This window comes from Ambystoma mexicanum, chromosome 13 (genome assembly GCF_040938575.1).
Source record: "Ambystoma mexicanum isolate Mex_15411 chromosome 13, UKY_AmexF1_1, whole genome shotgun sequence".
NCBI classification, from domain to species: domain Eukaryota; kingdom Metazoa; phylum Chordata; class Amphibia; order Caudata; family Ambystomatidae; genus Ambystoma; species Ambystoma mexicanum.
Genome location: NC_090938.1, coordinates 735,738,907 through 735,757,669, shown reverse-complemented (window position 1 = coordinate 735,757,669; position 18,763 = coordinate 735,738,907). Strand labels below are relative to the sequence as shown.

At 47.6% G+C, this 18,763-nt stretch overlaps 1 protein-coding gene across 1 annotated transcript in view; it reads left to right on the top strand.

Annotated features, from left to right (window-relative positions):
- The window catches only part of SKIC2 (SKI2 subunit of superkiller complex), a 403,793-nt gene that overhangs the window by 229,397 nt on the left and 155,633 nt on the right, over positions 1–18,763 (top strand). Inside the window, exon 18 of the mRNA XM_069635003.1 lies at positions 158–269. Coding sequence (XP_069491104.1) covers positions 158–269 — 112 coding nt within the window. The remainder of the gene's footprint in view (positions 1–157; positions 270–18,763) is intronic.

Genomic DNA, 18,763 nt, shown 5'->3' with positions numbered 1-18,763 from the left:
CACCCTCTGCTGTGGCCTTACCGAACCTCTTCCACCTCGGCTAGTTCATTTAAATTCCGTCTTGCCACATCCTCTGCTGTGCCATTACTCAACGTCATACATAGCTCTACCTGTACCTTCAACTAATCCGTTTATTCATTTCCGTCTCTGTCAACAGGTTCTTTTTGCCACCGAAACCTTTGCCATGGGTGTGAACATGCCAGCCCGAACTGTGGTCTTTGACACAATTCGCAAACACGACGGGACAAACTTTCGGGATCTGGCCCCGGGTAAGTTTGGTGTGCATTTCAGTGGGGTTCAGACAAGCCACTCTAGCTGCAACCTTCAAATCCGTGGGTAATATTGGAGATGGACGCCTTCACCGGGATTCAGCATCTGGGGCGGCGAAACTTCCAATAAATTAAAACTCCTGCCCAAACTGGGATGTCAGAGAGAAAATAACATAGCATCAACTTGCATTGTTTATCCTTTGGCAGAACCACACAATTAGATATGTGTAAGGTAGTGTCTGCATTAAGGGTGTGTAATCATTATCTTATTATGCAGGAGGTTAGGATCCTTCTAGAACCAACACGGTCAGTCAACCAAAATGAAGCCCATCGGCCATCTTCTATACTCCTGAAAATAGCCCCTTGGCCTTGCCACCAGGATGACTTGCTCTCAGATTCTGCAGCATTCTTGCATAGCATGCTGTCATTACATTGAAAATAAGGTGCATACGTGTGGCTTACTCAGTGTAGATTATTACAATAGTGAACAGCAAGTACATTGTGAAGCTCTCACGTGCACTGTAACTCAGAGTGTGTGAACATGGTGATTGATGGCGGTCCTGACGGTGGTGGTGGATGTGGCGTGTTTGGAAAGTTCTCTCTTTTTTTAAATGTCCTCAGTTGGCTTCAGTGGAGCTCCCCTCCCCCACCTCTTTCATGTCTGCTCATGGTCTGGAACTGTTAGGCAAGATTGTATGCAGTACCCTTTGGGTGCACTACAATAACCTTGACCTCCTGGCAATAGGGACCCAACCTTTGGTATAAGTCTGAACTACACAGGTTGGTAGTTTGGCTGAGCAGCCAGGCTTATCTCAAGAGGGGTCAATGTGAGCAGTAATGTTGTGATACAGAGTTTCACAGTACAGTTATTCAAGTAAACACACTAAAGGTTTCTTGATAAAACAATTATTAATTTATTTCACAATCAATGACATACGCTTTCTTTAGGAAGGGAGCAAAACATGTAACACTTAAATATATACCTCAAATCACACTCTGGTTCTCTAAATCAGATGATACCCATTGGGGATGGCACACAGACACTTCCTACACCCTCGGGTGACTTAGATAGCTAGGACACTGTGGACATTGATTTATCACTGGTACATTTAGAGCACTATGGCGTTTGTCCAAAGGAGAAAGTAGAGGAATAAAACAAAGGTTAACAATTAATTCAGAAACAGGTAAGTACTTCTAGAAACCTTCCAATGCAGAGTAAATTAACCCTTTCTTGGGGAAAGAGACAGCACAGAGTCAGAGGTAAGAAGAGTCACTCAGGGAGCCAGGACAGCCAATGTTAATTGCACAATGTTGCAGGGGACTGAAGATCTTCTTTGCAGGTAGGTAGAACATTTTACACAGTGTTTGTTGAAAACAAGAACATTTGAAGGGCCAAACGCTTGGAGGCTTGTGAGGGGCAAAGCTTTAGCAACTCTGCAAGGTAACCAAGACAGGTCTCAACTGAGAGCATGCAAGACTACACGACAAGAGGTAAGTTCTCTTAGACTGTACAGTACCTCTGGTTAGAAGACATGGTTCAAGCTTGCCTCTGTTCCTGTGCAGCTCTGCAGATCCTTTTGTTCCTGGGCCTCAATCGTGGGGACAAGAGGGAGGACTTCTGGGGACTCCTGCTCTGCAATGGGACGGTCAGCAGCAGCAATGATCAAACTTAAATTCAGCTGTCCTTTGGTGTTTCATTCAGCTCCTTGCGTCTGACAGCAAATAGCAACACTGTGGTTCTCGGAAGGCACTTCAGACTTTCCTTGCTTCTGGGGTCCAGCACTCTGTTGAGATGGCTAAGGCTTGGTCAGTCCTGCGTCAGGGAAGTCCAGAGGATCTTCCTAGCGCTCGGGTCTGACTTAAAAGCGATCCACTTGATTTGGTGTTCCTCCCTGGCACTTCGGTTCCAGCAGCAGCAGTGTTAGTACAGCCAGCTTCGAAAGGATGTCCAAATGAGTTCACTTTGGAGTTGATTGGTCCCTCCAACTCAAGGGGCGAAGTCGTGCTTGCAGGGCTTCTCTAGTCGAAACGAATTCGGAGCTTCAGCACAGCAGCAGGGCTTCACCGGGCTAACCCAACGGTCCAGGATGTCTCTTCCAAATTCTTCTTTGAATTCCTTCGTCCATTGTTCGACTCTGCCTTCGGGAATGTTCAAGGGAGAAACAACCGAAGATTATTTCGAACAAATAATCTTCGGTCGTTTCTCCCTCGAACATTTAACCCGCAGTAAAACAACCCCAAATCCTGTCATAATGTAAATGATGCCTATGGAGTTTGTAAGACTCCATAACCAAAAGAAACACAGAAAACACATAGAATAAAAAGTACAAAGTTTCAGCAAAAGAGCTGGGGGTCTCCAAGGTGGGAGGAATTTAGCACTAAACTGAGAATTCTCCCGAACACCTATTCTCCCTTCTCTTCACACTATCACTTGTTCCATCATACACTCTCGCATCAATCTCTCTCACTCTTGATACAACTTTCTAGCGCACAATACCTTACCTGCACTCTATTCCATAATCTACAGCACGTCCTCAGCACTCTTCCCCATGTTCCGTCCTCCGCTTGGTCTGGTACCTCTCCTCCTGACCTCTCCCAAACACCATTCATCCACTTCTGGCCACACAGATCTTTTATACCCGGGCCTTCCTGTTTGCCTGTTTTCTCCCCCTACCTATTGGTCCTCCCTTCCACCTGACATCTTGAGCCAGTCTTGCTCCTCCATTTCCCCTTGGGCTGGGTTACTGTGTCCAAAATCTTTCACACTCCTTTGCCTGCCGCCTTTTCCCACACCAGCGTTTCAGTGTTGTTGATGCCGTGTCCCAGCTTTTGTGGCAACTTGTGTAATCATCATGCTGTCTGGGGAAGTATGTGTTCTGGCCGGTACCCTGGAGGTGGTGATGGGAGCGAGACTCTGCTCTGGTGTCCCGACTCGTGTAGCTTTCCATTGGTTAGGAACTGCATTCTGGGCCTGGTAGTCCTGCAAGCAATAAGAAAGGACTTTTGCCAGACATGAGGCTGCAAGTCATGGTGTAACTGACCGTGCTACCAAGTTCACATGTATTTTGGGCACAAAGATGGGGGTCCAGGGACTGGGAACTTCCCAGCTACCTCACCCCGCCTCTGGGATAGGATCAACTCTGACATACTCTCTGGTAGGCTACCCTCTGCAGGTCAGGTGGGGCTCAAGACCCTGACCCTCTCATAGACCCCTTTGGCTAGTGTTCTCTGCAGTTGTCGACCAGGCTGGCCTCCAGTTGCCATGCTCCCGGGGAGTCCCCTGCTGATCCTGGCCTTACAGACATGGATCTCTGCCATTACCTGAGGGGCAGTTCACAGATGCAGAGAACGTGTATCTTGCCACCATGGGAGAACTGACTTAAAACTGATTTTATAACTTATTCAGGTGTAGGGGGGATGTTGACCGTGTGAGGTCTGTATGGTGCTGTATGTATCCCAGAGAGGACAGCAGACTCCTGACTGGTCCAATGCCTGTATAAGAATCATTATTATTTATTTCTGGTTCCAGTGCTGGCCAATGGGCCGGCTCTTGCCAGGTCCGAAATCCGGCACCAGATGTGTAGGTGAATCTCAGGATCTGGGCAGAGTCAGCCCCACACAAACCATGCCATGAGCCATCTGCGCTGGATTATCTGGAGAAAACAAAAGGCACACGCTATGATATGGAGTAAGCGGGCAGAGCAGCACATTGGTCCCATGAGTGCTCTTCTGGCTCCGCCCCCTACGCATGTCACACAGCAGGACACCAGGCCAAAGGCCTACTTAAGGATGGCTGGGATTGGGCTCAGTCCAAGTCCATGTCATTTCGAGGAGCTGCCACTGCCATCAACCTGCTTCTGGAGCCGTAGTCGCCGTCATCATCATTATCCTTCTGCTGCTGTAGCCGTCGCCATAGTCCTCATTCTTCTGGAGCCGCCGTTATACTTGCTACCAGCCAGGCTCAATGCTCCATTACTACTGGTAAGTAATTTGCCATGCCTGCACCCATGCAGATTACATTACCGATCCTGCGAAAGGTGGGAGCTCAGTGATCTAATCTGCCCTGTGAGAGCACAGTGTGCACACAGAGCAGATTACACTGTGCACACAGAGCAGATTAGATCTGAGCCCCCACTGTGGTGGCCTTGGGATCTAATCTGCCCCACTGTCCCGCTGTGTGCACAGTGCGCTCGCACAGTGGGGCAAATTGGATCCTTCGCAGGCTTCAGCCTGTCTTTTTTTCTTCAGCTGTGTCCAGGTGCAATTATTTTTTTTTATCTTAGTTTGCTATCTTATTTTCTACTCTCTGCCCTCGGGTGCTTTAATTTTTATTGTGCACCTGCTTCCTTTGTCTCACTCCATTGTTTTTTTTTTATTTTGGTATCTTCAGATCTTATGTGTTGCATTTTTTCATAGGCCAGATTTGAATGTGTGCTGTCTCAGGATAATATGTAGGGCTCCTTGTGACCCTGTTCTATGAGATTTTAAGAAGGCCTTTGGCCCGCAAAGGTGCGGACATCTACTCTGCCATGGGCGGGCTCCGTAATGGCACGAAATAGCCACTGGTAAAATGTTTTTGTTCGGTGGGGAGTGCAGGTGCAGAGAGAAATTGTGTTTCATTCTTCATGGGTGATGGCTTTTTTCTTTTCAATTTCTATTTGAAGGGCGGGTTCTTTTTAGCCCATTTCCTTTCCTAGATATGATATGGATTGGTTGCAAGGCAAGTTGGTTAATTTGGGACACTTGGGTGTAGTTTGTTTGGCATGTTTATATATAATGTTGCTTAAAGTGCAACCTTTTAATTGCACTACTCTTTACAGATTATGCATCCCGTTTCCAGTACCACCGTGTTTGACTTTGTGTTTTTCTCCCAAGATTTATAGTGCTGGAGACCAAACTTGTCCGGTCCCCTTCCACCTGCACATTTTCACTCTAGTGAAAATGCCTACATCTTTTACGCTTATAGTTAAACCTAGATCCAGAGTCTGGGTGCCGCTGTTGCAGAATCTAATTGGTTGAAATGGGTGTGCAGGCATGTCTTGGTTCGTGCACCTGAGTAAAAGTGTGGTTCTCCAGCATGGGGTCTGGCATGGATTCACATGCTCATGAATATTCCCCATAGTCAGGTTGGGTATCAGTTTCGTTTCTGATCTGTCTTTCTTAGTAGTAACCAATCACTGATCTCTGGGTCATACTGCCCCCAGCCAATGACTGCCCTCTCCCTAAGCCCCGCCTCTGGCAGCCATCCTCAGATTTTTACCGCACGCTCAAGTGTTGGTAGTCCTTGTGTTTAGCTCTTGAGTTTTTTTACTGCGTTTTCATGTTTTTTCAGGAGAATTTCTAATTTTTTCGGTTTAATCGAGCCTCAAGCTCCACCGTTTCTACTTCCGATAACGGGGACCCGTTTTGGAATTCTTCTACGCTCCTCAAGGGTGAAGTTTTCATCGAGTCTACACTTCTTGGAGGATTCCGGAAGATCTGCGGCCTACCTCAACGGACATGGCCCAGGACAAAGGCAGCTCGACGCCCGGATCCAAGCTGTTCAGGAACTGCCCTGGATGCGGATTATATAACGTTTTCAAGGAGGACGAGCATTTGCGATGTCTCTACTGCCTCCATGGGGACAAGACGCACGTGGAGAAGAACCTTTCGGAATGGACCAAACAAGATTGTCGTTCCCGCCTTGCCACCTGGCTGGAGAAGGACACAGCGAAGAAGTCGTCGGAGCAGGCTTCTAAGTCCTTTGAGGGCGCGCCGGCAACGGGGGCCCAACAGAAGGCCAAGCACTGCGTGTCTGCGGGCTCCGGGAGCGCCGAAAGGTCGGGCTCTTCGGTTGCCAAGCAGGGCGCTACTTCCCCGGCACGTTCGACCACGAGCCAGTGCTCTGGTTCGGGGAAGAGGAAGTCCGAGAACCCGGGTAGGCTACTGGAGCGGACCCGGTCGATCTCGAAGGGGGAGCGAGGCGTTGACCCTCCCCCCAAGGCGAAGGCCCAGGACGCACCTAAGGTGGTGAGGCCCTTGAACCACCCGGCTAAGGCCTCTACCGAAGTGGTTGTTGCTACCCTGGCGGAGCCGGCTGAGACTACGCCAATGGAAACGGCCTCTGGGCCCAGAGTATCCCTGCCGTCGCGGAGGGAATCCTCTTTCCAGCCCATCGCGAAGACCCCCATGAAGCCCCCGGCTGAAAAAGAGGGGGGGGCCGGTGGCCGTTACAGACTCAGAATCAGCCTCTGAGGAGGAACTGGTGGAGACCGAGAAGGGTCTCAACGAAAGGTCCATAGGCCTCAACGAGAGGTTCATAAACCTCAACGAGAGGTTTGAGAAGGTTCGATCCCAGGGGACGGTCCCTGCTGATGTGATCGAAGATAGTGACGACGACGAACAGGGCCCAGTGGAGCGGCCATCCCGTCCGTCGCAGCCATTGCCCAGGCCCCAGGATAGCTCGGCGGCCATTTTGTTGGCAATCGAATCCTTATGTACCAAGATAAGGATGAGATTACCACGCACCCCGAAGGAGGAGCCAGAACCAGGCCCGTCGGGAAGCCCTCCGAACAAGCGGAGGAGAGTTCACCCCGCTCCGCCCTTCGTGCCTGTGAGACCGGTGGACCCCTCATCCCCCTCACCGGGAGAGGATACGGCGACGGATACGGACGACGATGACGGCGGCGACAACACAGCAGACATCCCGTCGTCACCCCCCTCCCCAGCCGACGAGGTTGGCTCTTTCCACGCCATGATAACCAGGGCATCCGAGCTCTTCCAGCTCTGCCTTGAAGAAAAGAACAGAAAAAGGAGGGGTTTCTGTACCAACGACGAGAGGCTAAGAGGAAGACGGTCCTCGCTGTGCCTTTACTCAACGACATCTGGGACGATGGGCTTGCTGTCCTCAAGAACCCTGCCACGACACCCGCCAAGGGGGACAGGTACGAGAAGAAGTACTGAGTCCCCGATGCCGCCCCCTTGTGCCCCAGGGCTCAGCCCACGCCAGACTCGGTCGTCTCGGCAGCGGCTAAGAAGAAGGCAGTGGGCGCGGCGGCTTCAACTTCCACTTCCCCGCCGGACAACGAGGGTAAGAAGTTGGACTCTATGGGACGACGAGTCATCTCGTCGGCAGCAACGACGATTAAGGCGACCAATGCCTTAGCGATCGTGGCCCGCTACGACAGGGAGCTCTGGTTCAAGATAGCTCCCCTGCTATATTTCCTGCCTGATGACAAAAGGGCGGAGGCCCTAGAAATTCTGCAGGAGGGCGAGGTAGCGTCAGATCACGCCATTGCGGTGGCAACGGACATTGCCCATACCGGATTTCGCCAACTGGGCAACGGAGTTTGCATCCGATGACGAGGATAGCTCAAGGCGACAGACCAGAGTGTTGGACATGCCGTTCGATGGCAACAACCTCTTTGGTAAGGCGGTGGATGAGTCTCTACAGGCCATCAAGACTGACTCGGAGACGGCCCGGGCCCTTGGGGTGCTTCAGCAGCGACGGCCCTTTCAGAGCCCTGGAGGCAGACAGGGTGCCTCCAAAGGATCCAGCAGTGGCTCCTCCACCTACCGCCAGGCGGCCCGCTCCTCTTCCCAGGAGGCCTACAGAGGTCGCAGCAAGCAAGGGGGTTCCCGCCGTCGTCGCCAAGGAGGCCAAGGCGGCAAGGCCGCTTCCAAGCAGGACTGACCCGGCCGGGTTGTCGGGGCCCCCACCGAAGCACCCCAGTGGGAGGCCGGCTGACGAAGTTCGTCAGGGTGTGGGAGTCCATCTCCACCGATCGTTGGGTGTTGGACACCCTGGCCAACGGGCACTCGCTGGAATTCCTAAAGAAGTGCCCACGCATTCCTCCCGTGGCCAGGAAGGAGAATCGCGTCCCTCAACTGCTGTTGGAAGTAAAGGCGATGCTCAAGAAAGGTGCCATCGAGCTCGTCCCCAGGAGGCTCCAGGGCTCCGGAGTATACTCGAGGTACTTCCTCGTCAGAAAGAAGACAGGCGGTTGGCGCCCCATCCTAGACCTGCATCGGTTAAACAAATACATCAAGGCGCAGAAATTCAGGATGGTCACCCTCCAGCACGTGCTGGGACAGCTGGAGGAAGGCGACTTCCTATCGTCGTTGGTCCTGGAGGATGCTTACTTCCACATCCCCATTCTAAAAAAGCACAGGAAGTTCCTCAGGTTCGTGGTTCAGGGACGGCACTACCAGTTCAAGGCCCTCCCATTCGGATTGAAGTCGGCGCCCAGGGTATACCCCTACCTGGACGATTGGCTCATTCGAGCAGGAACAAGGGAACTCGCCGTCGAACACACAGCGAAGACCGCCCGGCTGCTCACAGACCTGGGATTCTCCATCAACTTCCCCAAATCCCACCTGGTTCCGTCGCAGGTCGCACTGTTTCTGGGAGCCAAGCTCGATACAGTAGTGCGACTGGCCTCGCCGTCGGAGGAAAGGACGAAGGCCATCCTGGGCAAGGTGCAGCATCTGCTGGCCACGGATGTGGCCAGGTTGAGGGCCATCAAGTCCTTTCTCGGGATGATGTCCTCGTGCATCTATCTGGTGCGCCTGTGCAGGCTTCGGATGCGTCCTCTACAGGAGTTCCTCGACGCTCGTTGGATACAAACAGCGAGCAGTTTCGAGGACAAGATCTCGCTCGACGAGGGCTTCCGCCAAGCAAGACGGTGGTGGGGCACCCGCGCGCATCTCGTGGCGGGCACAGACTTTCAGACCCCAGTACACCAAGTGACGGTGACGACGAATGCCTCCCTGGAGGGGTGGGGAGCGCACACCGGAGATCTTCACGCGAGAGGCCTTTGGCTCCCGGAGGAGAGGCCGCTCCACATCAACATACTGGAGCTACGGGCGGTGTTCTGGGCCCTCAAGTCGTTCCTCCCGTCTCTCAAGGGCAAGGTGGTGAGGATCTTCACCGACAACACCACCACGATGTTCTACATCCGGAAGCAGTCAGGAACCAGATCCCCAGCCCTATCCAAGGAGGCCCAGGATCTGTGGCACTGGGCCGTCGCCCAGGGGATGTTCCTGGTACCCTTCCACCTGGCAGGAATAAAAAACACCATCGCCGACTCACTCAGCCGGGAGCTGCGCTCGTGCCACGAGTGGGAACTATGCCAGGATCAAGTGGATCGACTCTTCCAGCGATGGGGCAAACCCCAGATCGACCTGTTCGCGACGGCGACCAACTCCAAGTGCCAGAGGTTCGCCAGCAGGTTTCCCCTGCCTAGTGTCAGGGTCCGGCTTGGCTGAATTCCACAGGAGCTGATGCTGGCCCCACAGACCCTCAGCAGGAGTTCACCTTTCAACCCTTAAATATAAGCTGAGCTGAAAACCCCAAGAAAGGGAAAGGAGAATTTGGATAAAATAACGGAGACACTGCTGCCCTTCAACCGTCTGGTAGGCTCTGGTATCTGTGATAAACAAATACACCTGGTTACTTATATAATAAGAAAACTTCTTTTCTAAACTTATGCTAAATAAACTCTAAACTCTTTACCTCTTAAACCTCAGTAAAAGACTTAGAGGTTAGTAATCTTTGTGGAATATCTTGTAAATATATCTTGTGTTGTGCAAATAGTTCAAGCCAATCTAGTCTCTTTAGAATCCTAAAGTGATGGCCTTTGCAACATCTTTTCAGAATTAGATATTCTTCTTACTTCAAAGTTCTTTTGACCTTATGTAGTTTTCAATGCTTACATAAATTGCAGTCTTTCTCTGAAAACATTGAGTTCTATTTGCATAGATTACTTTAAATTATATTCTTTAACTTCCTGGAATACTGCTTTCTTTCTGTCAGGACTGGCTGGATTAGGAACAGGAAGAGTTTGTTCATAGGATTAACATTGTGCTTGCCCAAGTCAAGATGGAGCGAAAGAAACTCAATCTGATTGGTTAAAGGAACAATGATATGTTTGGTTTGCCTGATTGGTGGAGAGAACAATGGGTTTGATTCTTGGGAGGTGAGCAAGATTCTAAACTGCCTTTCATCCAGAGTAATTCAGTGGCTGGTTGTGTTTTAGTTAAGCTCCTTAAGTAAGGCCTTTTCAGAGCTCAGAAGATCAACTAAAGAAGTAAGAATTTCGTTTGCTGATCCATTTGAAACAAGAAGTCATCAGGTGGGATCGTTTCTTTAAAGATTTAAAATTGTCACAGTGAACTTTCATTTTTTTAAGAACATTTAAAAAGTTAACCAAATTTCAAAGTCATTTTGAGAAAAGAGACATTTACAGTTGAAGTTATTATTAAGGAAGACAAGTTTGAAGATATGCGTAGGAGTTTAAATGAAATTAATTGCGTGTAATGCTCTTAAAGACTGTTAAATGTGTGCGCGAGCTCGCAAGTTGTTGTTTACGTGTTTTTTGAAGACACGCGGGTATTCGGAGCGATAGAGCGCGTGTCCAAAAGATTGCGCGAGTGAATTTTAGCGCGTGTCCATTTTAACGTAAATGACGTCTCATGGAAAAGCGCGTGTGGGTTTGCGATAGAGCGCGAGTCCATTTTTAACCAGCGCGTGTGATTTTTATCGCGTGTACGTATTTTTTCATGCGCGTGTGTTTGTTAAGAATCGCGTGTGGATTTTAAAAGCGTGCGCGTGTGTTTGCTAAAAATCGCGTGTGGATTTTTAAACGCGAGCGCGTGTGTTGCTAGGTATCGCGTGTGTATTTTTAACGCGAGGACAATTCTTCACGTCTTCTGATTTTTACGTGTTTATCGCACACGCTATTTAAGGAAGAAACTATACGTTCTTATGTAAATAAAGAAAACTATTCACACGCATAAGGAAGCAATATTCCAGGAAGTTGAAGAATGCTTATTTTCTTAATGTAATTTATGCAAATGGACTTCAATATTTCAGAGAAAGACTGCCACTATGAAAGCATTGAAAATTACATAAGGTTAAAGAAAACTCTGAAGCAAGAGGAAAGTTTAATCCAGAAATGGTGTTTGCAAAAACCATCACTTTAGAATTCTAGAGAGACTAAGTGGTTTGAACTGTATGCACAACACAAGAGACATTTACAAGATATCACACACAGATTAATAGCCTCTAAGTCTTTTACTGAGGTTAAGAGGTAATGAGTTTAGAGTTTATTTAGAATACTTTTAGAAAACAGAATTTTCTTATTACATAAATAACCAGGTGTATTTGTTTACCACAGATACCAGAGCCTACCAGACGGTTGCAGGGCTGCAGTGTCTCCGTTGTTATTTTATCCAAATTCCCCTTTCCCTTTCTTGGGGTTTTCAGCTCAGCTTATAATTAAGGGTTGAGAGGTGAACTCCTAGTGAGGGTCTGTGGGGCCAGCATCAGCTCCTGTGGAATTCAGTCAAGCCGGACCCTGACACTTTCTGCGTGTGAATTGTTTTCCTTCTTTACACATTTACACAAAGAACGTATAGTTTCTTCCTTTACAAGCGTGTGCGATAAACACGTGAAATCAGAATACGTGAAGAATTGTCTTCGCGTGTAAAATGCACACGCGATTATTTTACAAAACCCGCGCGCGTGAAATAAAATACGTAAACGCGATAAAAATAACACGCGCTGATAAAAATGGACTCGCGCTCTATCGCAACCCAACACGCGCTTTTTCTTGAGACGTATTTCACGTAAAAAATGTACACGCGCTAAAGTTAACTTGCGCAATTCTTTTGGGCACGCGCTCTATCGCAAAACCACACGCGTTTTCTCAGGAAACGTCTTTCACGTGAAAAATGTACACGCGCTAAAATTCACACGCGCAATTCTTTTTGGCACGCGCTCTATCGCAAAACACACGCGCTTTCTCAGGAAACGTCTTTCACGTAAAAAATGTACACGCGCTTTAAAAAGAACACGCAAACGACAACTTGCGAGCTCGCGCACACATTAAACAGTCTTGAAGAAGATTACACGCAGTTAATCAACTTTTAAATCCTACGCACAATCTTCAAGCTTGTTTTCCTTATAATAACTTTAACTGTAAATGTCTCTTTTCTCAAATGAACTTGAAACTTGTTTACTCTTTAAGTTTTCTTATAAAAGAAAATGAAAGTTTACTGTGACAATCTCAAAATCTTTAAAAGAACGATCCCACCTGATGACTTCTTGTTCAAATTAGATCAGCAAACGATATTCTTACTTCTTTGGTAGATTTTTTGAGCTCTGGAAAGGCCTTACTTAAGGAGCTTAACTAATATACAACCAGCCACTGAATTTCTCTGGATGAAAGGCAGTTTAGAATCTTGCTCATCTCCCAAGAATCAAACCCATTGTCCTCTCCACCAATCAGGCAACCAAACATATCATTGTTTCGTTAACCAATCAGATTAAGTTTCTTTCGCTCCATCTTGACTTGGGCAAGCACAATGTTAATTCTATGAACAAACTCTTCCTGTTACTAACCCAGCCAGTTCTGAAAGCACAACTAACCCAGTCAGCTCTAAAGGCACAATGTTAATCTTGTTACTCTTCCTGTTATAAAACTAGCCAGTCCTGACAGTACCCCCCTCTTCAAAGCCCTGTCCCAGGGCCTGGTTTAGCAGGGAACCTCTTGTGAAACTGTTTTATAAGTTGAGGGGCATGTACATCTACTTGAACCTCCCAAGATCTTTCCTCAGGACCGTATCCCTTCCAGTCAATAAGATATTGTAAGGTACCTCTAACAATCCTGGAATCTAAGATTTTCTTAACTTCAAACTCTTCGTCATTTTCCTCTGTGTAAACTGCTGGTGGTGGTTTTCCTAATCTAGTTCCTGACTCACAAGGTTTCACTAAGCTGACATGAAATGTAGGGTGACTTTTGATACTTGCGGGTAATTTCAGTTTGATTGCTACGGGATTTATTATTCTTTCTATTTCAAATGGGCCAATAAATCTCGGACTAAATTTAGTTCTTCCCTTTAAACGTAGGTTTTTTGTGGACAGCCAAACTTTTTGACCCACCTGATAATGTGGTGCTTTACGACGTTTCTTATCAGCAAATGTCTTAAATCTTAGCTTACTTTTTTCTAAGGTTTCTTTAGCTTTCACTAAACCATCTCTAATACAAGTCAATCGCTGCTCAACCTCTGGATTGGAATACTCAGATGGCAACACTTCTTTCAAAAATCGTGGGTGGAAACCATAGTTGCTAAAAAATGGAGAATACTTAGTAGAATCCTTGACAGAATTGTTATAACTAAACTCTGCTAGCCAAAGAAGATCTACCCAACTTCCTCTTTCTTGCCAAAAAGCTCTAATATATTTTTCCAATTCTTGATTTACTCGCTCTGTTTGGCCGTTGGTCTGTGGGTGATAACCTGAAGAAAGCTTTACCTCAATTCCCAACTCTGTACAGAAAGCTCGCCAAAACTTAGAAATAAACTGAGACCCTCGATCTGATACAATTTGTGTTGGTAGACCATGTAATCGTACTACTTCTTGCAAAAAACTTTTTGCCAGATTCCTTGCAGAAGCCTCTCCTTTCATGGGAATGAAATGCCCAGCTTTCGTTAGTAAATCCACAACTACTAATACTGTAGTGTAACCTTGATCTTTGGGAAGATCTACAATATAATCCATAGAGATTGTAAACCAAGGACTAGGGGGTACTGGTAATGGATTTAATAACCCAGATGGTTTTCCTCCTCCTGACTTTACTCGAGCACAGACTTCACATGTTTTCACATAGTCTTCAATATCTTTTTTCATTTCTTTCCACCAAAACTTTCTCTCAATCAGTTCAATAGTCTTACGAATTCCAGGGTGACCTACCAACTTGGATTCATGACATTCTTGCATAATTTCCTTTTGCAGTTCCTTGCTTGGAAGGTAAATTTTAGAGTGGACACATGGAAATCCTTCAATTAAATGTCTTCCAGAATCTTCCGCTAACCAAGATTGAATTTCATCTTCTGGTAATTCCTTTAGAATCTTTTTAAGAAGCTGATTCTCCTCCTTTGTAGCACTTAGAATAAATTTTTCTTCTGCAATCACTGGTTCTGGTAATAATTGATTTTCAACTTCTCCCGAAGATCCTTGTCGTGATAAAGCATCCGCTTTACCGTTTAACCGCCCAGGCTTGAATGTTATTACAAAATCGTATTCTGAAAAGAAAAGTGACCACCTAAGTTGTCGAGGTGATAGTGTTCGAGCAGATTTCAAAAACAGAAGATTTCGATGATCGGTTAAAACGGTTACTGTGAATCTTGCTCCCAACAGATAATGTCTCCATTCCTGAAATGCTTTCTTGATTGCTAGGAGTTCTCTGTAATTGTGTAGTTCACTTCTGCTGGAAGCAATTTCTTAGATAGATAGGCCACAGGATGCAACTGTCCAGTTTCAGGATGCCTTTGAGAAAGCACTGCTCCAATTGCAACATTAGAAGCATCTGCCTCCACAAAAAATGGTTGTGAAGGATCTGGGTGTAATAAGATCGGTCCAGATGTAAAACAGTTCTTCAATGTTTTGAAAGCTTAATCCGCTTCATCTTTCCACTCAAATTTAATTCCTTTCTTCAATAATTTGGTGATAGGAGCAACAGTTTGAGAGAAATTTTTAATGAATCTCCTGTAAAAGTTTGCAAAGCCCAGGAAGCTTTGGATATCTTTAACTCAAGTTGGAGTTGGCCACTGTTCAACTGCCTTAATTTTCTTCATATCCATTTCCAAACCTTTGGGAGAAATCATAAAACCTAAAAATTCCACTTCTCTGGTATGAAATTGGCTCTTTTCTAATTTAGCAAATAGTTTATTCTCCCTTAGTCGTTGTAACACTTTCTTTACATGTTCTTCATGTTGCATTAGATCCTTAGAATAAATGAGAATGTCATCTATGTATACTACTACAAAGATGTCAATAAAATCTCTTAATACCTCATTTATAAAAAATTGAAAGGCTGCGGGAGCGTTACACAATCCGAATGGCATTACTTGATATTCGAAAAGACCAAATTTTGTTCTAAATGCCGTTTTCCATTCATCACCTTGACGTACTCGCACCAAATGATATGCAACACGAAGATCTAGTTTGCTAAATACTGAGGCTCCTTGAATCTGGTCTAACATTACTGATATTGAAGGCAGCGGATATCTGTTTTTAATTGTTATCTTGTTTAATGCTCTATAATCTGCATGTTCGTAAAGTGCCTTCCTTTTTGGGAACAAAAAATAGTGGAGAAGCTGCTGGCGATTGAGAGTGCCTGATGAACCCCTTATTCAAATTTTCTTGGAGCATGGGCGATGCTTTCTCGTTCCCCTGGGACGGCCTGTTCCTGTATGCGTTTCCTCCGTTGCCGTTGCTGCTCCGACTCATCAATCAACTCAAGAGGTCCTGGTGCAGGATGATCCTCGTCGCACCGGCGGGCCGAGACAGATCTGGTTCCCGGACCTTCTGGACTTGTCAGCGTCCCCACCGATCAAACTGTCGACGGACGCAGATCTTCTCTCCAGAAAAGGAGGCGCCATCCTTCATCACGAACCGGGGTTGCTGAACTTGCAGGCCTGGCTCCTGCAGCACTAGAGTTTGGAGGGTACGATATCCCGGCGGACTGCAAAGAGGTCCTTGCAAAGGCCAGGCCATCCTCAACTCTCAAGTGCTACGGACACAAGTGGAAGAGGTTCTGTGTCTGGTGCCGCGCACAGAGGATTAACCCTCTACGGATTATGGCCCCTCAAGTGCTACCTACCTACTGTCGCTGGCCAAGGTGGGACTGGCCCATGCTTCCATCAAGATACACCTGGCAGCGATTTCCCGACACACCAGAACTACAGGACGTCCATCCCTGTGGTCTCATCGCCTGGTGAAGGAATTCATGAAAGGACTGTTCTGATCGTTCCCGCCGGTGAAGGCTCCGGCCCCGGCGTGGGAGCTCAACGTGGTGCTGACCAGGCTCATGGGGGCGCCATTCGAGCCTCTGCATTCGGCACCGTTGAAGTTCCTGTCGTGGAAGACAGCATTTCTTGTGGCCATCACCTCCACACAACGGGTGGGAGAGATCCAGGCCCTATCCTGTGTGCCTCCATACTTGACTTTTCACAAATCGAGAGTGGTGCTGAGGAAGCACCCCTCCTTCATGCCTAAGGTGCCGTCGGACTTCCACCTCAACGAGCCCTTGGTGTTACCAGTTTTCTTCCCGTCGCCTTCGTCGCCGGCCGAGAGGACTTTGCACTCGCTGGATGTAGCTAGAGCGCTGAAGTTCTACGTGGACCGCATGAAGAGTTTTCAGAAGACTTCCTAGCTGTTTGTGAATTTTGGACCTGTAAATCAAGGGAAGGCTCTCTCGAAGGCTTCCATTTCCAGATGGCTCTCCGGCTGCATCATGCACTGTCACCGGTTGTCAAACCGACCGTTGCCCGGCCGTCCGAGAGCCCACTCGACCAGAGCGATCGCTGCTACCACGGCATTCTTGTCTGGTGTGCCGCTGCTGGACATCTGCAGGGCTGCTACGTGAAGGTCGACACACCTTCACGAGATTCTACTGCGTCGACCGGGATTCCAGGGAGGAGTCCAGGGTCGGCCAGGCAGTGCTGCGCAACCTGTTCGCTTAAGGTGAGCCTGGTGAGGAGGTAAGAGTTGCTTAATGTTGAGTTTATGTAAATGCTTAATGTTGAGCCTTGCCACTTCCCGTGGTGTGCATGTGTGTACTGCTATGTATTCTTATATTCATGAGCATGGGAATCCATGCCAGACCCCATGCTGGAGAAGGAACAAGTTGCTTACTTGTAACTGTTGTTCTCCAGCATGGGTCTGGCATGGATTCACATGCGAACCCTCCCTCCTACCCCTCTGCGGCTCTTCACTTGGTCATACTGCCACTTTACGTGCTACCAAATCTGAGGATGACTGCCAGGGGAGGGGCTTAGTCATTGGCTGGGGGCAGTATGACCCAGAGACCAGTGATTGGTTACTACTAAGAAAGACAGATCAGAAACGAAAACTGATACTGATTTCATCTTTACCAAGGATTCCCAGCTAGACGATGGGGAATATTCATGAGCATGTGAATCCATGCCAGACCCATGCTGGAGAACAACAGTTACAGATAAGTAACTTGTTCCATGTGCAGTCAGACCACGTCTGCTATTGAGGAGAGGAGGGGATTGGGTTTGGGGAGCCTGTTAAGTGCTGTGGGCTTGTCCCGTTGTGCATTGCTGAAGTTCTGGGTACTCGGGCAAGCCATGGTGTACTTGCCTCGGTATGCGTGGTGGGTGTTTGCACTAGGGGGCAGGCAGATAATGTCTGATGCTCGTGGTGCTCTAAATGTTGTTGCAGCGTTCAATCTGCACCCTGTGGCGTACTGTGCTTGGGGATGGGGGAAGCAGCTTAATCTGCGTCCCCCCTTCCCCCTAGTGGCTCTTTTTTCGGGTCAGACTGGGGTATTTTGCAGCGGGACACCCCTCCCGTTCGGCCCCCTCCTTGACAATGAAGGTGGCGAACGGGAAAGGGGTCCCACTGGCAGGACAGTGATGATGCTGAGCAGGAGCACAGTGTTCCTGCTCAGCACCCTCATTATCTTGGCAGCCAGGGTCGTCTGAGGCATGGGCAGCCTGTCCGGCTGACCAGGGCCCCACAGGCACAAGCTGCCTGCTTCCAGCATATAAAACATTTTTTTTTTCTAAAGGTGGCCGTGCTGCCTCCATGTAAGAGGCTGGGCTCATTTTCTGTGTGTCCTAGTGAGGCAACGTGTCACCTCTAAACCTCCTGCTGCAACTCTCTTCAGACAAATAACCCCCTCCCAGGGGCCCACTGGACGATTTAGGACTCATAAGCACTGCTTATCACTTTCTTTCTTCAAGCAGAGCATTTAAACTGAGTGTGATTTACAAGTTATGGCCCGTTAAAGAGGCCATTGTTTTGGGCAAGAAGCTGTTAACGTTTCCGTGTTAAGAACTGCAAAGGGCCATTTCTATTTTGAAAGCACACGCAAAGCACCAGTTAGCTGCCTAAAATCTGTGCCTTCCTCAAGGACAATTAAACATATCACACAAAACCGTATAAAACGATCTGCCTTATTTTCACATGTTAATATTTAACACACCCAAAAGCATTTATTTTAGGTAGAATGTGACATTTGCCTCGCATTATCTATGAAGCCTGCCCTTGTCAAACATTGCGACACAAACAGGTAGCCTTTTCACGCATGGCATTTTTTTTAATGACTCTTTAAGTTTTGAAAGTGCTTTTTCAGAAGCAACAGGCAATTTTTTTGCTTTCTGGTATTTGTAGTCTTTCATTGAAGGTGGGGGAGGGGATAATGCCACAACTGAAAACGTTTTGCCTAGCATATTTCTATAAGGATTTATATATGTGTGCAAGTGTTTTACTGTGGTTTGTGTACTTTTCAAGTTATAGAAGTTGCAATCCTGCAGACTAGAGGGGTTATTTTCACTGTTTATTTAAAAAAAAAGTTTTATTATTTTTAACACACACACAACAATAGACGCTTTTAATCATACCAAGCAAATACTATTAAACAACATTAGCAACTTCCCTTTCCCTCCCCTGGGCCTGACCTATGCGTCCAATCACGGTCATT